Below are 23,756 nucleotides of genomic sequence, written 5' to 3' on the forward strand. Positions count from 1 at the left end.
ATTGGCCATTCAGGTTTTCTCTTCTTTTGCCTCTCTTTCTATTGTGTTGTTTGTCTTTTATTATTATTATCCATTATTATTTGTTGGAGTTTTAAAAATTTATGTTTAAATGTTAAAATTATGTTTTGATACTAGTCCTTTGTTATGAGTTGAAAAATTTCCTTTCCCTTTCAAAGCTGAATCAAGATACTAAGTGAATACCTGGGGGATGGATGGAGGAACAATCTGTCCCACAACCTTAGACCCCAAGCTGAACTAGAAACTGCCAGGCCTGGCTCCATGAAGCTGCTAAATTAAGATAAATGAAAAGGGGGCACACACCAGGTTGCTTTCCAAATCTTGCTGATTTATGAAAGATGATATTCCCCATCAAAACTCTTTTTAATAGTTTGACTTTGTTTTCCTGACTGAATCAACTTAATCATATTATTCTAACAATTGAGTTATTTTGATTTCATTCTCTTTGCCTCTTCTGCATTCTCAGATGTGCTGAAAATACACTAAAAAGGACCACAGATCTACATCTACAAGTACAGCCTACAATGGAGGTTCTAGAAAGATTTCAAAGAAGAAATAATTTCTTTTGAATGGTTAAAAATAAGGGGATAACTACCATTCTTACAAATGGTGCTCACTTTTAGTGACAGATTTTCTTTTTCTATTGTCTTTCCCTGGAGCTTAAGCCTCTCAAAGTCAGACTGTATTTTCTCCATTTCTGTGTCATTCCCCCGGACTTCAAACAAAGCTATAGATGCTGATATGGATCCCAGGACAGTGTTTCAGGAAATTTAGGGACAGCATAAAATATACTGAGGTCATAGTGGGAGAAGTTGAAACCACTTTGCCAAGACATTTGGTTCTGTAAGAGCTTTCGCTGTTAATGTTGACTATTGAATGCCATGACATCTATCATTTCTCTTCTGTGGGAAGTATTGTGAATAGTTTTGTGATTTGTGTTATGTTTAATGTATGAATGATATTTAACCCCCTTCTTTGTTTTTTTTTTTTTTTAATTTATTTATTTTCGCTGTGTTGGGTCTCCGTTTCTGTGTGAGGGCTTTCTCTAGTTGTGGCAAACGGGGGCCACTCTTCATCGCGGTGCATGGGCCTCTCACTATCTCAGCCTCTCTTGTTGCGGAGCACAGGTTCCAGATGTGCAGGCTCAGTAGTTGTGGCTCACGGGCCTAGTTGCTCCGCGGCATGTGGGATCCTCCCAGACCAGGGCTCGAACCCGTGTCCCCTGCATTAGCAGGCAGATTCTCAACCACTGCGCCACCAGGAAAGCCCTGTTTTTGTTTTTTAACAATTGGAGTTCGTCTTTTCTTTCCCTAGTGTATTTCTTTACTTTCTTCTTCGATCCATCTGTTTGGTAGTGTTAATTAAATAAGGAGGCCATTGGACCAAAGTGGTTCTAATACCTTATCAGCCTACTAAGCAAACCAAAACCTAAGCCTGTTCATATCTCAAGGTTAAGAAATCAAAACCTAAGGACAACCAATTGCAAACAGCCAACTAGGCTTTTCCAAATAAGGCAAACATTTAAGCTGTAGCCAATCAAATAGTTTCCTTGCTTTGCTTCTGCCCTTCTTCTATAAAAGTCTTTCCCCTAGTTCCTGTCAGTGGAGCTTCTAAGTACTTCTGGTTTGGCAGTGCTAGATTAGAATTGATTTTTGCTGAAATAAACTCTTAACATTTTTAATATACCTCAGTTTATCTTTTAACAGTACTGAGATAACTTCCCAAATCTACATGGTCATCTTAGTCAGGACTCTCTTGATTGCAAGTAACAGAAATTAAGCCCAAATGGACTTAAGGGGGAAAAGGGACAAAATATTGATAATTGGCTACTTTGAAGAGACCAGAGTTAACTGATCTTATAACAGGCATGACTGAGCCTAAGAGTACAAATGATATCAAAGGAATCTGAGTTCTGGTTTCTGCTTACCTCTGAGTTGACTTCATTGTCAAGCTGATCCTCCCTTAACTCCAATTCATATTCCACCAGGTTAGCAAGACCAGCCCATAGAAAGTGCTTCTTGCCTGGTACTTTCAAATAATGGTCCAAGGTTGATTCTCAGTGGGTCAAGTCTGGTCCTATAAATTCTTAAACCAATCAGTGAGACAGAAGGGCCAGGCTGAGTCATTCACCCCCATTTGTTTAAATGGAGTAGTAAGAGGAATATGTGTGGAATCAGCCTCATCTGAAACTCTGAGTGTGTTGCTATGAAAAGAATGAGGTATGAATGCCAGGAAAGCAAAAACAATATAATTCTACTTCAATCATCATTTTTTTAGCTCATGCTTTTTATATTTTTGCTTTTTTTGTGTGTCAATCAGTTTCTACTTGATAAGAGTTTCCATAGGATGAGAGTCAAGTTCTAAGCTTTACCCAGCTTATTTTAATTGAAAGAAAGAAAATTCTGCTGTAACACAAACCCTGTAGCTGAAGCAGTTGGCTACCAAGAGGCCATTACTCCATTTGGCTAGAAATTGGCTGATGGAGCAAGAATTGATTCCAGAGTTATTGATGATTTGGCTCTTCCCAGTTTTCAAGGGGAATTCTACTGAACCATTGAGTCATCAATTTGCTCATTTCTGCTTCCATCAGTGATTAATGATCCTGTGGTTGGATAGAGCATTTTTGCAATTGCTAAGTGCTGAGTCACTCATCTCATTAGGAATACATTCCTCCTTTTATTTGCTGCCCCAAAGTAAGCTCCATACGCTCTGCAGTTATAGTGTGAGGTCTTAATTTGTGTGTGTGTGTGTGTGTGCGTGCGTGTGCACCTGCCTTTGTCCTTGACTAAGCTATTTTTAATCTCTGTAATTAATCAGCAGTGTTTCTTATTTTAGTTTTCTATTACTGCTTAAAGAAATTACCACTAATTCCGTGCCTTAAAATAGCACAAATTTACCATCTTACAGTTCTGGAGGTCAGAAGTCCCACATAGGTCTCCCTGGGCTAAAATCAAGGTATCTGCAGGACTCTATTCCTTTTTTGGAGACTGTAGGGGGAAATTCATTTCCTTGCCTTTTCCAGCTTTTAGAGGCTACTCCATTCCTGGCTTCTTGAACCCTTTTCCCATCTTCAAAGCCAGCAATGCTGCATCTTTCTGACCATCCTTCTGTGGTTAACAGCACCCTCTGACTGTTTTGCTTATCCTCTTCCACTTTTAAGGACCCTTGTGATTACATTGGGCTCAACTGGATAATCCAGGAAACTCTCTCTGTACTAAGGTCAGCTGATTAGCCATCTTAATTCTATCTGCAAACTTAATTCCCCTTCGCCATGTAACCTATTTACAGGTTCTAAGGATGAGAATGTGGACATCTTGGAGGTAGGGGGAGGCAAGCACTATTCTGCCTTTCACATCCTCAGACATATAAAAAATTCTGCCTGGATGGAGGTGGGATTGACTTCCCTACCCACCCACTCCTGTAGAAAAATCCAGTTTTGCTTCCATTTGTAAATTCATTCAACATTTCTTTACTCCATATAAATTTGACTTCTCCTTTGAACCACTTTTAAGAAATTTCCCAGTTCTCTCATCACTTAATGAGCTACAGAAAATCTTTGACATATGTTTACACATAATTTCTTATTTTATAAATATTATACATTTATAATATGTCATAGTTTTACCTTGTTTTGAAAATATATCAGACACTTAGCTACTAGAGATAGAAATTATATATATATATATATATATGTTTGGGCTACACCCTGCAGGCTCAGAAGCCCTGCACTTGCCCAACTTTAAGACAGAAGAAAGAGCATGGAGTCAGCAACAGAGAGTTCAGTGGTTTAATGGACAGGGGGATTTACAGGGTCCTGGAGCGACACCCCTACCGTGAACAATGGGCAGGACATGGCAGTAGTGTTTGCTCCGGGGGGGCGTGGAGGTGGGGATCGTGGAAGGGATTGGGGTTTACCAGTTATGGGGGAGCTGACATCAGGTTGGTTCATCAGTTACCAGGGAAACTAGCATAAGGGTACGTCCCTCACCACCCCTTTGATATGCTATCTTGGTGGCTAAAGTTAGAACAATCTTTAGCTGGGGCCTGGGGCAAGTACGTAGGAAGGTCGGTCAGGTGAGTAGGGTGAAGCAGGAATTGGTTGAGCAGGGGATGGACAGAGAGCAAGAGAACAGCCATCTTGGGTGGCCTGAGCATATATATATATACACACTAGAGATGTTTTCTAGGGCTTCAGAAAATGAGGATATCCACCATCTCTTCTATCTTCTTATAATTTCAACATGGGCAGGAGATGGACCTGGCTGGGACTGTACTGCCTACTGGTTGAAAGTCAAAGATCAGGTTACTTCCCCCGACATGTGAAACTCACGTTTTTTTTGTTTTGTTTTTTTTTTGAGGCACAAAATAAGATCATATTTATTTTAATGCTGAAAGAAACTCACGTTTGTATAACAATCAATTCAAGGGAATTGTTTCAAATCATCTGTTCGTTACTCTACCTGGATCCCAGAAGTTTTAAAATCTACATCTTAAAGCTGACAATTAGCTTTCACCCTACCTCTAGTCATTGACCGACAAATAGTGTTTCGGCAAGATTAAATGAAAAATTTAAACGTTTCTGGGTAAAAGCGTAAAGTCCAGTTACTCTTCACAAGGATGTTGGAGAGTTCTCTGTTCTGATGAGTAGCAATTACCCTAGCTCTATTTTCTTTCATCTCAGGCACCTAAACTCACCCTGACAGAGTAACTTACTTTACCTTACCTACATCCCAATAGATCAAAATTTCCAGTAGTCTAGAAGAAACAAGGAAAATACGAGACAATAAACTTGACATATCCTTATTAGTGTGAAAATTAATAAAGGGAAAGCTCACTAAAATGGAGTCAGGAGGCCAGAAGGGGGAGCTCTCATGCACACAGCACTCAACATCAATACTGATCCCAATAGGAAGAGATGTACTTCGCATTTCCAGCAGAAAGTGACACTACTTCACCACCATCAGCCAGAGGAGGAAAGATATTCTCCTTGCCTGGCAAGAGCTCATCCAGTGACGGACTGTCACAAATCAGCCAGTGAAAGGCCACTATACCTCGAACTCCCAAATTCCTGCAATGTACTTTTTGTTTATAACAGCTCCTCCTAACTTGCCCTTCTCTTCTATGAGTTTCCCCTCCTTTGTTTTAAAAGGCTTGCATGTAGTTCACCATAGTTGCATGTCCCAAATAACAATTCTTTGCTGCTCCTGCATAAACCTGTTTTGCTGGTCAAATAACTGGCTGTTTTATTGTTTTAGGCTAACATTACCAATCCAAATCCTTTTCATTTGCTACTTTGACACAGAGGAACTGGACAGTAGCTCTATAGATTAAGATTGTCCTACCCATCTGTGCTTTAATTATAACAAAATTTCAGTAAAATAAAAATGAGCAATAAATTATGATGATAATAATAATAGTAAAATGAGTATCACATAATGGAATTTGTAGGCTTGTTAGAAACCTGAAAAAGTCAGTTTGTGTTCTAAATGGTATTTAAGTGTATTTATCCTTTTCATCAGAGTCGAAAGGAATAATTTTTATTTCTTTTTAATTTGCTTATCTTCTCTCCATTAGTAATGAAAATAATTTGTATTTTAGATGATAGACTTACTATGCTTTAATATTTTTTCATTATGAAAATAATATATGCTTATATTAGAAAATTTGGCAAAAAAATTTTAAAGTAAGAGGAAAAGTTATTTACAGTACTACCATCCAGACAACCATTAGCTTTTATTAAAGCCTAAGTGTTTGTTGGACTTTTCTCTTACATTGTAATATTCATCCATATAAAATTTTTTTATATTACTCTTTTCACATAATACAATAAGCAATCCTATGTCATTGTTACTTAAGTTTTATTGGCTACATAGTATTTCACCAGCTAGGTATTCCATAGTTTAAGTAATATTGTTATATTTGTTATCTTTATGGCTATAATAGGAATTTGACTGTTATGGTGGCTTAAAAGATATTTATTCATTTTTTATTACTGCTTGATAATTAAATAATTCATATAAGAAGAACAAAATTCTGTAGTTAACATTTTCAAAATTTAAAATTCAGATTTTTTTATTGAAAAAATTCTGCAATAGAACCTTAAAAACCAAACAAACAGGGACTTCCCTGGTGGCGCAGTGGTTAAGAATCCGCCTGCCAATTCAGGGGACACGGGTTCGAGCCCTGGTTGGGAAGATCCCACATGCTGCGGAGCAACTAAGCCTGTGCGCCACAACTACTGAGCCTGCACTCTAGAGGCTTTGAGCCACAGCTACTAAGCCTGTGTGCCACAACTACTGAAGCCCGAGCACCTAGAGCCTGTGCTCCGCAACAAGAGAAGCCACCGCAACGAGGAGCCCGCGCACCGCAATGAAGAGTAGCCCCCGCTCGCCGCAACTAGAGAAAGTCCGCGCACAGCAACGAAGACCCAATGCAGCCAAAAAAAAAAAAAAAACCTTTAAAACTCAGTGCAACTCACTAGACCATTTGTCCATGAATTCAACTACAGTTTTAAAGACAATAAGAAATTCTCCTTTTCCTTGACATCAGTATCATTGTTACCCATATTGAATAACAATAGACATATATTGATCACTGACCATAAGCTTAGTAAGAGCAGCTTGTAAAAATAGGCACTGAGCATATAATACGAACATAAAATGGAAGTCAGTTTTAAGCACTAGTTCCTTCCATTTTATTCAGAGCTGTTTTTTCAATATTCATTCATTTATTCATTAAATATTGAAGGATCACTAACTAGGTACCAGACATTGGAGAGAGGAGAGTTAATAAAAGAGATGAGTGGGCTTCCCTGGTGGCGCAGTAGTTGAGAGTCCGCCTGCTGATGCAGGGCACACGGGTTTGTGCCCCGGTCCGGGAAGATCCCACATGCCGCGGAGGGGCTGGGCCCGTGAGCCATGGCCGCTGAGCCTGCGCGTCCGGAACCTGTGCTCTGCAACGGGAGAGGCCACAACAGTGAGAGGCTTGCGTACTGCAAAAAAAAAAAAAAAAAAAAAAGAGATGAAGGCCCTGTCCTCTTACAGCTTTCATTCTAGGGCTGGCTGTGTCATCTTCAAACTATTTATTATGGTATATTCAATGTCCTCTGGGATCTGGCTGCTAATGATGAAGAATCAGAACACTGTGCTGAGTTACTCAAAAGGCACTGCCCTTCTCTTGGCGCTTATGTCCTCTGTGGTAGCTAGTTAATATGAACATGACCACTCCTACTCCTAGACTTGACATTGTAAAGGGAAGGAATGTTTATGGAAACTCAGGAAAAGAAAGCCATGAGGAGAGGGCTGTCTTGGCAGCAGCTATAACCTTTGGTCTAAGAGGCAGCCATTCTTCAGCAACCCCACAGGGAGAAAGCCAGGGATTAAAAACAAAACAAAACAAAACAACTCTGTTCCTACCTCCCTCTGATCTCCTACCAGGGATCCGCATTGCCCAAATCCAAATTGAAGCTAAAGAGCAACTCATGTAATCAGCTTCCCAGGGCTAAGAACTGAGCAGAGAAAGGTAGAGAGTGGATCTGGATGGACAAACAGAAGATATTCAGCACAAACCCTATGAAATGGGTAGTATTATTGTGCCCATTTTACGGATGTGGGAACTGAGGTACGCACAGTAATGTGCCCATTAGATAATGGGGGGGGGGACAAAACTGGCATTTAAATCCAGAGTCTGTGTATTTACTATGTATACTGCCATTCTTTCTCCGTATCTCCCAAATAGTGCCATACACAGGAGAGGTCCTCAGTAAATACCTTTTGAAAGGAAGGAAAAGGAAAGAGGAAATAAATGAAACTATTTGTGAAGAATTCAAGTTAGCTCTCTAGAAGAATATCCTGGGTTAACAAAGGCAACAAATGCTCATCTGGCAAATTTTCATGAACCAGATAAATCCTGGTTTTTAAGGATTGCTCAAGTTTACTCCCCCTGAAGGTGAGGGGTGTGAATGAGAGAGGCTCTATCCAAGGCCCTGTCTTCATGATTCTCTCTAATCAAAAAAAATATTTTTACTGTGGTAAAATATACATGACATAAAATTTACCATTTTTAAAAAATAAATTTATTTATTTATCTATTTTTTTTTGGCTGCATTCGGTCTTTGTTGCTGTGCACGGGCTTTCTCTAGTTGCGGCAAGCGGTGGCTACTCTTTGTTGTGGTGCGCGGGCTTCTCGTTGCAGTGGCTTCTCTTGCTGAGGAGCACAGGCTCTAGGCGTGTGGGCTTCAGTAGTTGTGGCTCACAGCCTCTAGAGCTCAGACTCGGTAGTTCTGGCGCACGGGCGTAGTTGCTCCATGGCATGTGGGATCTTCCCGGACCAGGGCTTGAACCCATGTTCCCTGCATTGGCAGGCAGATTCTTAACCACTGCACCACCAGGGAAGTCCCAAATTTACCATTTTAAAGTGTACATTTCAGTGGCATTAAATACATTCACATTGTTGTGTAACCATTATCACCATCCATCTCCAGAAATTCTTCACCTTCCCAAATTGAAACGCTGTACCCACTAAACAATAACTCCCTACTCCTCCTCCTCAGCCACTGGCAACCATCATTCTTCTTTCTGTCTCTATGAATTTGACTATTCTATGTACCTTATATAAAAGGAATCCTATTGGTACAGCCACTATGGAGAACAGTATGGAGGTTCCTTAAAAAACTAAAAGTAGAGCTACCATATAATCCAGCAATCCCACTCCAGGGCATATATCCAGAGAAAACCATAATTTGAAAAGGTGCATGCACCCCAATGTTCATTGCAGCACTATTTACAATAGCCAGGACATGGAAGCAACCTAAATGTCCATTGACATTGAATGGATAAAGAATATGCGGTACATATTTACAGTGGAATATTACTCAGCCATAAAAAGGAATGAAATAATGCCATTTGCAGGGACACGGATGGACCTAGAGATTGTCACACAGAGGGATTAAGTCAGAAAGAGAAAGACAAATATCATATAACATTGCTTATATGTGGAATCTAGAAAAATGGTACAGATGAACTTATTTGCAAAACAGAAATAGAGTCACAGATGTAGAAAACAAACTTACAGTTACCAAGGGGGAGGAGGGTGGGATGAATTGGGAGATTGGGACTGACATATATACACTATTATATATAACATAGGTAACTAATGAGAACCTACTGTATAGCACAGGGAACGCTACTCAATGCTCTGTGGTCACCTAAATGGGAAAGGAATCTAAAAAAGAGTGGATATATTTATATGTGTAACTGATTCACTTTGCTGTACAGCAGAAACTAACACAACATTGTAAAACAACAACAAAAAAATACTGATCCCCCAAAAATTAATAAAAAAATAAAAGGAATAATACACTATTTGTCCTTTTGTATCTGGTATGTTTCATTTAGCATAATGCTTCAAGGTTCATCCATGTTGTAGCATGTATCAGAATTTCATTCCTTTATAAGGCTATATATTGCATTGTACATATATACCCCATTTTATCTATTCACCCATCAATGGACATTTGGGCTGTGTCAGTCTTTTGGCTATGGTGAATGACACCACCACGAACAGTGGTGTACAAATATCTGTTTGAGTCCCTGCTTTTAATTCTTTCAGATATATACCTGGAAATGAAATTGTAGGATTACACAGTAATTTTATGTTTAATTTTTTGAGGAAATGTCATACTATTTTCCATAGTGGCTGCACCATTTTTCATTCCCACCAGCAGTGCATATGTGTTCCAATTTCACCCTATCCTTTCCAACACTTGTTGTTTTCTGTTTTGTTTTGTTTTTAATAGTAAACATCCTAACAGATGTGAAGTGGTATCTCATTTTGGCTTTGATTTACATTTTCTTAATGATTAGTGGTGTCAAGCATCTTTTCATGTGCTTATTGACCATTTATATATCTTCTTTGGAAAAACGTCTAGTCAAGTCTGTTATGGCCTGAAGTGTGTCTCCCCCACCAAAAAAAAAAAAAAAAATCATATGTTGAAACCCTAACCCTCAGCTCCTAAGAATGTGACTGTATTTGTAAATAGAGACTTTAAAAATGTAACTAAGTTAAAACGAAGCCATTAGAGTGGGCCCTAATCCAATCTGACTGATTATAAGAAGAGGAGATTTGAAGACACCAGGTAGATATCAGGGATGTTTGTGCACAGAGAAAAGAACACAGGGAGGATGTGCCATCTGCAAACCAAAGAGAGGGGCCTTGGGAGAAACCAAAACTGCAGACACCTTGATCCTGGACTTCCAGCCTCCAGCACTGTGAGAAAATAAATTTCTGTTGTTTAAGCTACCTAGCCTGTGGTATTTGTTATGGCAGCTCTGGCAAATTAATATATAAGTCCTTTGTCCATTTTTCAAACTGGGTTGTTTGATTTTTTGTTTTTGAGTTGTCAGAGTTTTTTTATATATCCTACATATTAATCTCTTATTAGATACATGATTTGCAAACATTTTTCTCCCATTCAGTGGGTTGCCTTTTCACTCTGTTGATAGTATCCTTTGATGCACAAAAGTTTTTAATTTTAATGAAGTCCAATTTATCTATTTTTTCTTTTGTTACAAGTGCTTTTGATGTCATATCTAAGAAATCATTACCAAATCCAATGTCATGAAGCTTTCCCCCTATGTTTTCTTCTAAAAGTTTTATAATTTTAGCTCTTACACTTAGGCCTTTGAGCCTTAAAAGTTATTTGTTGAGCACCTAATCTATTTACAGAATTAGGTGTTGAGGGGGTAACAAAAAGTGCTAAACTTTGTTTTTAGTAGGCAATGTGTGATACAGAAACTAATGCAAATAAGAAAGGAACATGCGTTATAAAAAATTACCAATCGAGTGCTTTTGGATGTTTCATAGGAATGACAGCTCAGGGAGGATTTCATGGATGACATTTGAGCAAGCACTTGAGAGATATTTAGATTTGAACTTACAGAGATTGGGTAGGTGGGCATTCCAGGCTGAGGGCATATTGTGAGCATGCACGGGAACTAGTGGTAGTTCATTGGCTAATGTGTGGAATATGTGTAAAAGAACAACAAGAATTAAAGTCCAAGACAGGGCTTCCCTGGTGGCTCAGTGGTTAAGAATTTGCCTGCCAATGCAGGGGACACAGGTTCGAGCCCTGGTCTGGGAAGACCCTACATGCCGTGGAGCAACTAAGCCCGTGTGCCACAACTACTGAGCCTGTGCTCTATAGCCCGTGTGCTACAACTACTGAGCCTGCGTGCCACAACTACTGAAGCCCACGTGCCTAGAACCTGTTCTCTGCAACAAGAGAAGCCACTGCAATGAGAAGCCCATGCACCGCAACGAAGAGTAGCTCCGGCTCACCATAACCAGAGAAAGCTCACATGCAGCAACAAAGCCCCAATGCAGTAAAAAATACATAAATTAAAAAAACAAAAGCCCAAAGACAAGCCAAATGCATGCATGGGAGAGAGAACAAACCAGAAAATGGTTAATTAAATCCAAGACATCCCTACTGCAAGGGTTCCAGGTTACCTTTCTGGGCTGTTAACCAAACCTGAGAAATCTATTGTTCTGCACAGCTTGTAGACTAATAAGAACAGCTCTTCCTGCAAAATGAAATTTTATTAAAGAAAAAGGAAACCTATAACTATTAGGTGTTATGCCACGGATAAATTCCTGTGATCCATAGTCTCACCTTGTTCCACAGTAAGCTAGGGAAGAGTCAATCGTATTGGCTTACTCTGGCCCCAAGCTGGTTTAGCAGCACCTCCTGAGTCTAATAATGCCCCTGTATTCTAGTTGAGCTGCCACAGGAGGCTGAAACCTGACAGGATTGCCTTAACAAGGCATAAATGGTTTTCCACTTCTGTAAACGAGGGGCAGATTCTAGGTCTTTGGTCTGGATCTTCCCACACACTGCTATTTCTGGGTACATCTCCCAGTTCAGCTTTCCACATGCACTACCTAATATTTTGGGAGAAACCCATGCATTTCTTTTTAGATGTACAACAATTAGCATATTTCTGAAAGTAATCTACAAAAGGGGTACATTTTGTTTGCAAAAAATTTCAGCATAATAGATAAGCAATAATAATTATTATTAAAAGCTACCATAGGGAGTTCCCTGGTGACCTAGTGGTTAGGATTCTGGGCTTTCAATGCCGTGGCCCAGGTTCAGTCCCTGGTTGGGGAACTGAGATCTTGCAAGCCACGTGGAGTGACCAAAAAAAAAAAAAAAAAAAAAAAAAAGAGCTACCATAACCTATCTAGAGATAGTCCCAAAATTTTATTCTATGCACAGGTATCACATGTATAATAAAACTCTTGCTTTTAATATGTTCACCAGTTCTGCCTGGAAGTCCTCCAAGGACACCTCACTTATACTTGAAAAAACCTTTTATCCATTTTATTTACTTATTTATTTATTTTGGTCACGGCGCACATCTTGTAAGATCTTAGTTCCCCTGGCAGCGACAGGGTCGAGTCCTGACCACTGGACTGCCAGGGAATTCCCTTTTTAAAAAATATTTATTACTTATTTATTTGGTTGCACCAGGTCTTCGTTGCAGCAGGCAGGGTCCTTAGTTGTGGCATGTGAATTCTTAGTTGCAGCATGCATGTGGGATCTAGTTTCCTGACCAGGGAGCGAACCCGGGCTCCCTGTGTTGGGAGCACAGTCTTAACCACTGCACCACCAGGGAAGTCCCGGGAATTCCCTTTTTAGAACTGAGTTTCCTTGTTTGCCAAGTCGGGTAAAGTAAAAATAAACACTCAACAATATCTATTATCATTAGCATTATTATCAAACCAGTCTATCAGCTTCAGTCATCACATGGCTGAATTTCTGCATTACAGCGGCTGCCGTAATCCTAATCTTCTGCCTGAAAGCCTCTTTGGCAAAGCTGTGCCTTGGGCACTGTACCTAATGCAAACTTCAATGTCCATGCCAAAGGGCATTGTCCAGCTAAGCCTCCAGTCCTTCCCAGCCTTCCAGTGCTCATATGCCAGTACTCTGTTGTGAACAGCAGTGGGGAAAAGGGCCCACTTTGGATTACATGTGGTCATTGAGTTTTGCAAAGCAGCTCTGTCTTCGTCAGAAGTGGATTTACTGTGAAGTTAAAGAAGCTTATGCTTCAGTTTCCTTTACTTCTGTGGGCTCTTTCCAAGACCCTGTGTTGTGTTTACAGTTAAGATTACTATCTCCTTCTATTCTAGCTTCTTATCTCCCTTGTGTCAAAGGGCCCTAGTGGCTGCAGGAATTTTGAGAATCCAGCAAAAGGAAAGTTGATTTGCAAACACACTTAGTTTAGGTTTAGTGGGATATAGTTAGGTGGTCCCTAGTCACCTTGATGTATAGGTATTTAGTTATGTTAAGACATTCAGGCTTAGGAATGGCTTCCAAGAATATTCCTACCACTGCGTGGACTTACTAGTGCTGTGATATGAAGGTGCAAGAGTAGAGGTGATCTGAACATGACTTACAGCACCTTGCAGTAAAAGAAAGACTAAAATATGTGGAACTGAAACCGTGCACCTCAGATTGGGACTTGAACCCACGGGCTGGGACTCAAACCCAGCCTAAACCCTGATTGGGACTCAAACCCATGTGGCTGGGTCTTGAACCCAGCCAAAACCCACAGTCTTCCGAGATCACACACCTGGTTTCAGGACTTAATGAAGCTCAGGTTCTTGATGTCTCATCGCAGAAAGAATTCAGTGAGAGACAAAGTGATAGGTAAGAAGTAGATTTATTTAGAGAGAGACACACTCCATAGAGTGTGAGCCATCTCAGAAGAGGAGAAAGGCACCAGGGTATGGGGTTGTCAGTTTTTATAGGGGTGGGTAATTTCATAGGCTAATGAGTGGGAGGAGTATTCCAGCTATTTCGGGAAGGGAAGGGGATTTCCAGGAATTGGGCCACCACCCACTTTTTGACCTTTATGGCTGGCCTTGGAACTGTCAGGGCGCCTGTGGGTATGTCATTTAGCTTGCTGATGTGTTACAGTGAGCATATACTGAGGCTCAAGGTCTAGTGGAAGTCGACTTGTCCATCATCTTGGACCCATTTGGCTCTAATCAGTTTATGTCATGTCCTCGGGCTATGACATTCTTTCAAAGGTTGTGCCCTGCCCCCTTCCCTCCTGTTTCAGAAGTATTCACTGTTGTTCTATGGAAAATTCTCCCAATCATCTGACATGCAAAATTGCAAGTGAATGATTGGGTTTTCATCAAGACTTAGTTGAAATGGAATTTCTCTCCTGTCAGCAGCACACTTGATAATGCAGCTAATACAATTAAAAATATGCCACCACAGATTACTTAATAAGCTAATTAATGAAGAGAAGTAAATCATATGGATACTTTGGAAAAATATTTAAATTTAAATTTCTTGCTGTTTGGACATGCAATACTGCTGTCAATGAAGATAACACAAAACTCACAATGAAACAGGAGGGAAGGGGGCAGGGCACAACTGTAAAAGAATGACATAGCCATAGGACGTGACAAAAACTGGTTAAAATCAACTAGGTCCAAGATGGCAGACGAGTCAACTTCCAGTAGACCTTGAGCCTCATTATATGCTCATTGTAATCCATTAGCATGCTAAATGACATACCCACCAGTGCCAGGACAGTTCCAAGGCCAACCATCAAAGATCAAAAAGTGGGCAGTAGCCCAATTCCTGGAAATCTCCACCCCTTCCCCCAAATTGTTGGAATAATCCTCCTGCTCATTAGCCTATGAAATTACCCAGCCCATAAAAACTAACCACCCCATATGTTGGGGCCTCTTGCCTTCTGAGATGGCCTATACTCTGTCTGTGGAGTGTGTTTCTCTCTAAATAAATCCACTTCTTACCTATCACATTGTCTCTCACTGAATTCTTTCTACAATGAGACATCAAGGACCTGAGCTTCATTAAGTCCTGAGACCAAGTGTGTGAGCTCAATTAAAAGACCGAGGGTTCAAGTCCCAATCTGAGTTGCCCGGTTTCAATAATGTCCAACTACCATGAGTTTCATCGATTCAAGGATCATGAATTCACTACATAAGAACACTCATGTGAAAGGCCTTCATATATTCTTATAGTTCATACATGAAAGAAACTTGATTGCAGTTTTCTCAGATTTGACCATAATTCCAAAAATTTAATTACCAGGAATGTCATATGAATCTGAAAGGAAATTTCCTAAATTATCAGTAACAATTTTTTTCAGTCAATCATGCTAAAGGAAGGATTTTCTGATATCGCTGCAGAAAATAAGATTGCAAAACTGCTTTCTTGTGAAGAGGAGATCAGAGATTTTACAGTCAAAACATGTATTGAAAAAATTATTAGAAAGGTATATGAGGTAATTAATTAAAAAACATACTATGTTATTTCCCTAGATTTTTTAATGATACTTGTGGTATTTGTTAGTCCTAAAGTCTTATAATATTTTGAGATTTTTTTTCACATTCTAAATAAATTTTCATTTGTGTAACTTAACTTTATTGTTTTGTTAATATTTATTTATTTATTTGGCTGCATCAGGTCTCAGTTGTGGCACGTGGGATCTTCATTGCGACATGCAGATGTGCGATGTCTCGTTGTGGCGTGCGGGCTCCTCTAGTTGCGGCACTTGGGCTCTCTAGTTGTGGTGCGTGGGCCCAGCTGCCCTGCAGCAGGTGGGATCCCAGTTCCCCAATCAGGGATCGAACTCGCATCCCCTGCATTGGAAGGCAGACTCCCAACCACTGGACCACCAGGGAAGTCCCTGTGTAACTTAACTTTATATTAGTAATGTGGGGTTTTTTTCCTTACAGAATGTCCCTAAATATGTATATGTTTCAGGTCCCTCAAAACCTGGTCTTCATTTGTTTATGCAACAAATATTTGTAGAATACCTACTACTATGTGTCAGGTGCTGTTTGTTGCTGAGAACACAAGCAGTGAGAAAAGCAGGCACAGGTTGCCACATAGAATTTCTACCTAGAGTTTCACAGCATGTCTCCTGAGAGTTGCATCAACTTCTGGCCCTCACCTGCCAAATTGGAAGAGATTAAACTCGGTTCTGGGGCAGGAGGGAAATCTATCCCTAGTTTTTGGCCACCTTCTGGGGGAAAATTTTCTTCTCATTCAGGTTACATGTCCTTCAAGGGAGGACTGTGGCTCTGTTCTGTGTTGTCATCATTCTGGCACTCAGGCTGCAGGAGCATGTGATCTTGTAGCACAGGGAAAAGAGAACTGATAGATCATGAGATGGCTTTTAAAGCACCTGCTCAGAGTGGTATACGTCATTGCCACTCACATTTTATTGGTCAAGGCAAGTCACATGACCAAGCCTGAAGCTAATCGGGTGGGAAGTAGAGTTCTCCAATAGTGAAGGACTCCAAACATGACTGTACATATTTGACACAATAATACAGTCTACCTCATAAGCCCTCAGGGGTTAATTAGAGATAAAGGTATTTGAAATGTTTGTAAGATACGTCTCTAGAATGTTGGCTTTCACATATCCATTTGTAGGGTGTCATTAAAACTAATAAACACACATGTAATCATGTTGTCTTTACTGAAGTACTTTAAAGTAGGTTATAGATCAGAACGGTCCAACAGAAATGTAATGCAAGCCATGTATATAATTTAAAATATTCTGCTAGGGCTTCCCTGGTGGCACAGTGGTTAAGAATCTGCCTGCCAATGCAGTAGACACGGGTTCAAACCCTGGTCCGGGAAGATCCCACATGCTGCGGAGCTACTAAGCCCGTGCACCACAATTACTGAGCCTGTGTGCCGCAACTACTGAAGCCCGCGTGCCTAGAGCCCGTGCTCCGCAACAAGAGAAGCCACTGCAATGAGAAGCTCACGCACTGCAACAAAGAGTCACCCCCGGGCTTCCCTGGTGGCGCAGTGGTTGAGAGTCTGCCTGCCGATGCAGGGGACACGGGTTCGTGCCCGGGTCAAGGAAGATCCCACATGCCGCGGAGCGGCTGGGCCCGTGAGCCATGGCCGGTGAGCCTGTGCGTCCGGAGCCTGTGCTCCGCAACGGGAGAAGCCACAACAGTGAGGGGCCCGCATACCGAAAAAAAAAAAAAAGAGTCACCCCCACTCGCTGCAACTAGAGAAAGCCGGTGCGCAGCAACGAAGACCCAACACAACCAAAACTAAATATAAAATCATAAATAAATTTATTTAAAAAATGACATTTACAGAATCAACTATCAGATTATTTGTGGGATACATTAAAAATGAAATTTTCATCTCCAACTCTAAAATCAAAGAACATTATTAATATTGTGCAATATTAATTATGCAAAATAGGTGGAGGATCACAGACTTGCAAATAAATTGCCAATTTATATGGAAGCTATTCACTCTGAAGACTCCAAGAGGTATCTTTGAAGTACTGTTTGCTTCAATTACAGGGAAAATCTCAGAGATTCATAGTGGTTTCTAAAGCCTTACACTTTACTTGATTCATTTTTTTTTTTTTTTTTGCGGTACGCGGGCCTCTCACTGTTGTGGCCTCTCCCAGTTGTGGAGCACAGGCTCCGGACGCACAGGCTCAGCGGCCATGGCTCACGGGCCCAGCCCCTCCACGGCATGTGGGATCTTCCCGGACCGGGGCACGAACCCATGTCTCCTGCATCGGCAGGCGGACTCTCAACCACTGCGCCACCAGGGAAGCCCAACTTGGATCATTTTTGAAGTTAAAACATTTCTTTACATCCTATCACATCATAAAACAGAACATACCCTCTATATTTTTTAAAATATTTTTAAAATTAAATTTATTTATTCATTTATTTTTGGCTGCATTGGGTCTTCGTTGCTGCACGCAGGCTCTCTCTAGCTGTGGTGAGTGGGGGCTACTCTTTGTTGTGGTGCGCGGGCTTCTCACTGAGGTGGCTTCTCTTGTTGAGGAGCACGGGCTCTAGGCACATGGGCTTCAGTAGCTGTGGCACGTGGGCTCAGTAGCTGTGGCTCGCGGGCTCTAGAGCACAGGCTCAGTAGTTGTGGCGCATAAGCTTAGTTGCTCTGCAGCATGTGGGATCTTCCTGGACCAGGGATTGAACCCATGTCCCCTACATTGGCAGGCGGATCCTTAACTGCTGCACCACCAGGGAAGCCCGAACATACCCTCTATTGACTTCTATGGAAAAAAATCCAAGAATGCCCAAGTCAAGTTCTTTTGTGTATAAATAACCTCTCTGTTCAACGTGGAAAACAGGAAGTCCTAAAGGGAGAAGTGATGTGCAGAATAAGCAAGACCTAAATGAGGTCTGACTTGCTGGTGAGCACTCATTTACCTGGAAATGGACGGGAATAGTGACTATAAAGTAACATTTTTACCTCCTAAAAATACTCACTGATAAGAGTGTTCTGCAAAGATATGATCAGGATAATCAACTATGTATAATACACACATACACTCTCTCTTCTTCACAAACCCCAAAGGAGTGTTGTCTTCTTTTCTGCTGAACAAGTTTGATCCAACCTCTACTCTGTGCTGGGGATACATGCAGTTGAAGACCCTCTTTTCATGGAGCTACCATTTTAGTAGAGGAGACCAAAAAAATGTATATTGTTTTATGATATGTTCTACCAAGTTTCTTGAAGACTTAACCTTTGCAACTGAAATGATGTATTGCATCGTATGAGGAAGTAAATATGATGGTTTCACCAAATTTATAAATTTAGGGCCATGTTTTAAAGTCTACCTCTTCTGGGGTCATTGTGGCAATAATGGGCTGGTATTAACCCCTAGTGCAGTTCTGTTGACAACTTAACTTAAAAGAAACAGCCACGGCTGTTCTTGAGAACTCTTTTTTGTCACACAGAAGTTCTTTCCACTTGCAGCAAACGTAAACACTGCTTTCTGTTTTGGGCCTCTGTTGTTCACACCATCCTATACCATTCTACTGATGTAGAGGAGATAACTTTTAGAGTCCAAAAAAGTACTATATGAATACAGGTTGAACCGTCAATTTTCCCATAACAGAACAAGAGTCTGGGCCCTCTGTCTACCTCTTACAGTTCCATGAAAGGCCCACTGGGAGAAAAACACATTGGATTTGAGTCATTTCTTACAAGGATCTCATTTTTCTCACATTTCTTCTCACAGCTGTTCTGATCTGCTTCCCAAACTTCAGTCCTAGCTCCCCACAATATACAAAATAAGATTCAACCATAATTGTCAAATAATTCAGGAAATCAAGACAATAACTGAACTTACAATTACCTATGCAAGACCATTTGGTCTTTATATAAAAGGAAGGGCTCAATTCTGAAAATTTTTTTAACATCTTTATTGGAGTATAATTGCTTTACAATAGTGTGTTAGTTTCTGCTTTATAACACAGTGAATCAGCTATACATATACATATATTCCCATATCTCTTCCCTCTTGTGTCTCCCTCCCTCCCACCCTCTCTATCCCACCCCTCTAGGTGGTCACAAAGCACCGAGCTGATCTCCATGTGCTATGTGGCTGCTTCCCACTAGCTATCTATTTTACATTTGGTAGTATATGTATGTCCATGTCACTCTCTCACTTCATCCCAGCTTACCCTTCCCCCTCCCCATGTCCTCAAGTCCATTCTCTACATCTGCGTCTTTATTCCTGTCCTGCCCCTAGGTTCTTCAGAACCATTTATATATATATATATATATATATATATATATATATATATATATATATATATATATATATATATATATATATATTTTATCATCCACCTCACTACAAATAATTCAATTTCATTTCTTTTTATTGCTGAATAATATTCCATTGTATATATTTGCCACATCTTCTTTATCCATTCACCTGTCGATGGACACTTAGGTTGCTTCCATGTCCTGGCTATTGTAAATAGAGCTGCAATGAACATTGTGGTACATGACTCTTTTTGAATTATGGTTTTCTCAGGGTATATGCCCAGTAGTGGGAATGCTGGGTCGTATGGTAGTTCTATTTTTAGTTTTTTAAGGAACCTCCATAATATTCTCCATAGTGGTTGCTATCAATTTACATTCCCACCAACAGTGCAAGAGGGTTCCCTTTTCTCCACACTCTCTCCAGCATTTATTGTTTGTAGATTTTTTATGATGGCCATTCTGACCGGTGTGAGATGACACCTCATTGTAGTTTTGATTTGCATTTCTCCAATGATTTGTGATGTTAATTCTGAAATTCTTGTAGGCATTCCCTCCATCTTCCAACATACAAAAAGTGTCAAGATTTTTAACTGCAAGCCAGAGGAATCAAATCCGGCTGTTTTAAGAAGAAAGGCAATCCTTTAATAAAAGGATATGGAACAGTTCACCCGGAGATCAAAGCTTAGAGACTACACAGCTGGAACAATGCCCCAGATCACGCTCTGGAATTGGTCCCGAGAGGCCACCACTGCTGCCGTACTGGGCCCGGAGACCACAACTTGAAGCACCTGCATGCCCCACACAGAACCCAAAACGCCTGTGCTAAAACCACAGACACCGACAGCTCTTCAAACTGCGCGTATCTGCCACTCTCTTCTGCAGGGTTCTCCTCAGATTCTGCATCTTTCAGCACTTTTCTTCTGACCGTGATGCCATCGCAGGCCTGGCTTGAGCTGCAAGGGAGGCTGGGAAAGTGAGTAACTGATACTTTCAGATTCCTGGGTAGATTCTGCCTCAAAAGGTAGGTCAGATGCCTCTGACCAAGGAAGGGGGTTCCGATGCAATGGTAAATATCTCCCTTACTGGCTAAACCGCTGATGGCGCCACCAGGCCCTGATGAACAAGCACGTGAGCTAGGAACGGGCTTGAGACTTTGCTCTCTTTACCATGAAACAGGGCAATATGAGGCAGCTCTGAGGAAAGGGCAACCCTTCCTACTGCTCCCTCGACTTGCCCCTCCGAGCAGCTAAACACAGCTCATTCCTTCAGAGGGCGCTTAGAGTTGTCCTGTCCCATGCTGTGACCTGAGCTAGAAGGCCTTCTGCCTCTCAGCTGCCACCTGTGTGACCCACACGGTCTGACTCCAATGCCACTTCCTCCAGGAAAGCCTAGAAGTTAATTTGCAAAGGAGCTTCATTGCAGCCTGATCTCCTCACGGGAATTACTACTCTCTCTGCTCTGGATGCTCCCACAGGGCTCTGCTGACCTTCCAGAGCGCTTATCCACCTTGCAGTGTTGTGGTTTGTAAGCGCACCCAAAGTTCAGTAGAAACTCCAGAACCTCCTTGGAGGAGGAATTAGTGCAGGAAAGACGAGGTAAGGTGGGAGCTTGGAGGCTGGCGCTGTGTCTGCTTCACACTTTACATGAGACTGGGACATCGTCGATTTCATTTTGAAGATGGGGTTTCAGAGGAGCTCAACGTGTCACCAATTCCCCAGCTATATCTCCCCTCAGCTCTGCTGCCTTTTTCGTGTATGGGGCTCCATCCAGGCTCTGCAGCCAGCCCTCTGTCCTTTCCCGGTTGTGCTGTGTTTGACGAGTGACTTGTCACACACCTCACGGGGTTGTGCTAATACTTGCGAGGTGCCAACAACAGGGCCTGGTGCCCTTTGCCCCGTTAGTTGTTTTTTGTTGTTTTGGGGGGGTTTTTTTGGCCACGTCGTGTGGCTTGTGGGATCTTAGTTCCCCCACCAGGGATTGAACCCGGGCCCTCAGCAGTGAAAGCGCCGAGTCCTAACCACTGGACCACAGCCCCGTTAGTTATTATCATCACAGTCTTCTAGAGGGCAGAGGCCTCTTGGCTCTCTTTTGCACTCCTTGCTTATAGGAGAGGCTGGTCAAGTCCGTTGAAGTGAGATCTGGCATCTGGAGGGATTTGGGGGGAGGTACACTGCAATAAGATCCTGCCCCAGGAAGGAGAATCCTGAGGTTATCCACCTCTTAGGGCTGTCTCAGCCTTCAGGGGCCGAAAAGGTGGGAGGTGGAGCTCAGACTGACTGTTTGCAATCATGTCAAATAGGTGATCTTGGAAAGAAAAAAAAAATGTTCACCTAGGCCGTAGAACTTCTTTGATCCTATTGTGATGAGGTATTACCTAGGGCATGTTTATTTTTGTGCCAAGAAACCCATACTTCTGCAAAAATGGCTGTTCATCATATGCATCTTTCACGTGCATAGGGATCATCCAGGATCTTGGTCAAATGCAGATTCTGACTCAGTAGGTGTGGATGAGGCCTGAGATTCTGTATTTCTAATAAACTCCCAGTTGATGCTTTTGCTGCTGGTCCATGGATCACACTTTCAGCAGCAAGGATATACAACATGGGTGAGGAGGGGAAAAAGGCATATAAATTTTTCTTCAATATCAAAAAATAAGCAGATATCCAGGCCTAGGCAAGCCCATTCTAACTTGCGCTGTTTCAAGGTATCAGTGGCTGTGGAAGAGTTTCTCCATAATGTATTTCCTTAGCGTCCCCCCACCAGGTGACAATGGAGTGGCCGCTTGTTACTACGTAGAAAGGAAATATGAATTATTTATCTAAACCTGATGACAAAATTAATCACAGCAAGATGAGTAAAAGCATTTGGACAGGTGGGGACCATCAGATTAGGCGAATATTAAAAGTGGATTGAAAGGGTTATGTTACATTTCTTTGAATCCACCACATACCACTGCATTAGAATCATCTGGGATGTTTATTCAAATGCTGGTTCCCGGGTTCCACCCCCAGGTATAATGAATCACAATCTTTGCAGGGGGCCTGTGAGTCTGAATCTTTAATAAGGAAACACCTATCCAACCAATTGTTACACACATTAAAGTTCAACGAATATGAGTTTAGAGACTCTGAGGTCTCTGATAAGACATTGTATTCTGTATTGTGATGATCTCACAATACATTAAATTGACAACGGTGTGATGGTGGTAGCCCCAATCCTTACCTTGCCCTAAAATATTCTGTGATTTCAGCATTGGTTTCTTACCTAAATCTTGAAGGAATCTTTGGATTCATATAAATATGCTTAGAATCCACTGATGATCTGGTCCTATTCTTGGTGTTTTTTGTTGATATTCAGTAAACACCACTAATACATATGCAATATAGCCAAGTCAATGTTATTTCCACAATTTGTACACATAATAGAGTATTGAATACGTCCCTCCTCTATATAGCAAGTATAGAATCAACTAGATGAAGTAAATTGCTACCAAAACCTACAGTGATTTACTTGGAAATATTTTCTTCCCCAAATCCATGGAAAAATGAGAGCATCTAATAGAGAAAGGAAAATAAATTCATGATATCACTAGAATGAGTAGCATCCTTTTCTAAGTGACTGTGTGAGGAGAACAATAGCCGTTTGGGGGTCTTTTTCAGGCTAAGATAAGGTGGTCGTCTCTTCAGCACCCGCACTACTGAGCTACAATTGTATGTATAATTGTGTGGTATCTTAAAGGCATTTCTGTGTAGTTTTTATCAGAGAACAGCAGAAGTTTACCAGAACCAAAAATACTTTTCTTCACATTGTTAAGAGGACTTTCATGCTTTTCACCCAGTCTTTAGAAAATGAAAAGCTAATGCCATGTAATCACAATTTCCTGGGATTCTGAAAAACCATTAAAGAGGCACATTGATGCTCTCTGAATGGAAACACTGTAGCACGTTTTGGATTGGCTCTGTTGTGGGATCCTTGACACTCATATGCTCAAATCAGAGTTTTCAAAGGTTCCTTTTGTATCCAAAACACCCAGACAGTCTGATTTCAACCATGCATGTGCTTCTGGGTGAATGCAGATGGCACTTTTTTTTTTTAGGGGGAAAAAAGGAAACTTAATTAA

The 23,756-nt window shown here is 41.1% G+C and overlaps 1 protein-coding gene across 1 annotated transcript in view; it reads right to left on the reverse strand.

Moving 5' to 3' along the window:
- Nucleotides 1–21,294, reverse strand: part of LOC308628261 (uncharacterized protein) — a gene marked incomplete at its 5' end in the record, with an annotated part of 28,005 nt that extends 6,711 nt beyond the window's left edge. Inside the window, 3 exons of the mRNA XM_081255082.1 lie at nucleotides 1,946–2,046; nucleotides 20,438–20,589; nucleotides 21,197–21,294. Of these exons, the coding sequence (XP_081111208.1) occupies nucleotides 1,946–2,046; nucleotides 20,438–20,589; nucleotides 21,197–21,294 (351 nt within the window). The remainder of the gene's footprint in view (nucleotides 1–1,945; nucleotides 2,047–20,437; nucleotides 20,590–21,196) is intronic.
- Between the last annotated feature and the right edge of the window lie 2,462 nt (nucleotides 21,295–23,756).

Source organism: Mesoplodon bidens, assembly GCF_964165515.1.
Source record: "Mesoplodon bidens genome assembly, chromosome: 1".
Lineage (NCBI taxonomy): Eukaryota > Metazoa > Chordata > Mammalia > Artiodactyla > Ziphiidae > Mesoplodon > Mesoplodon bidens.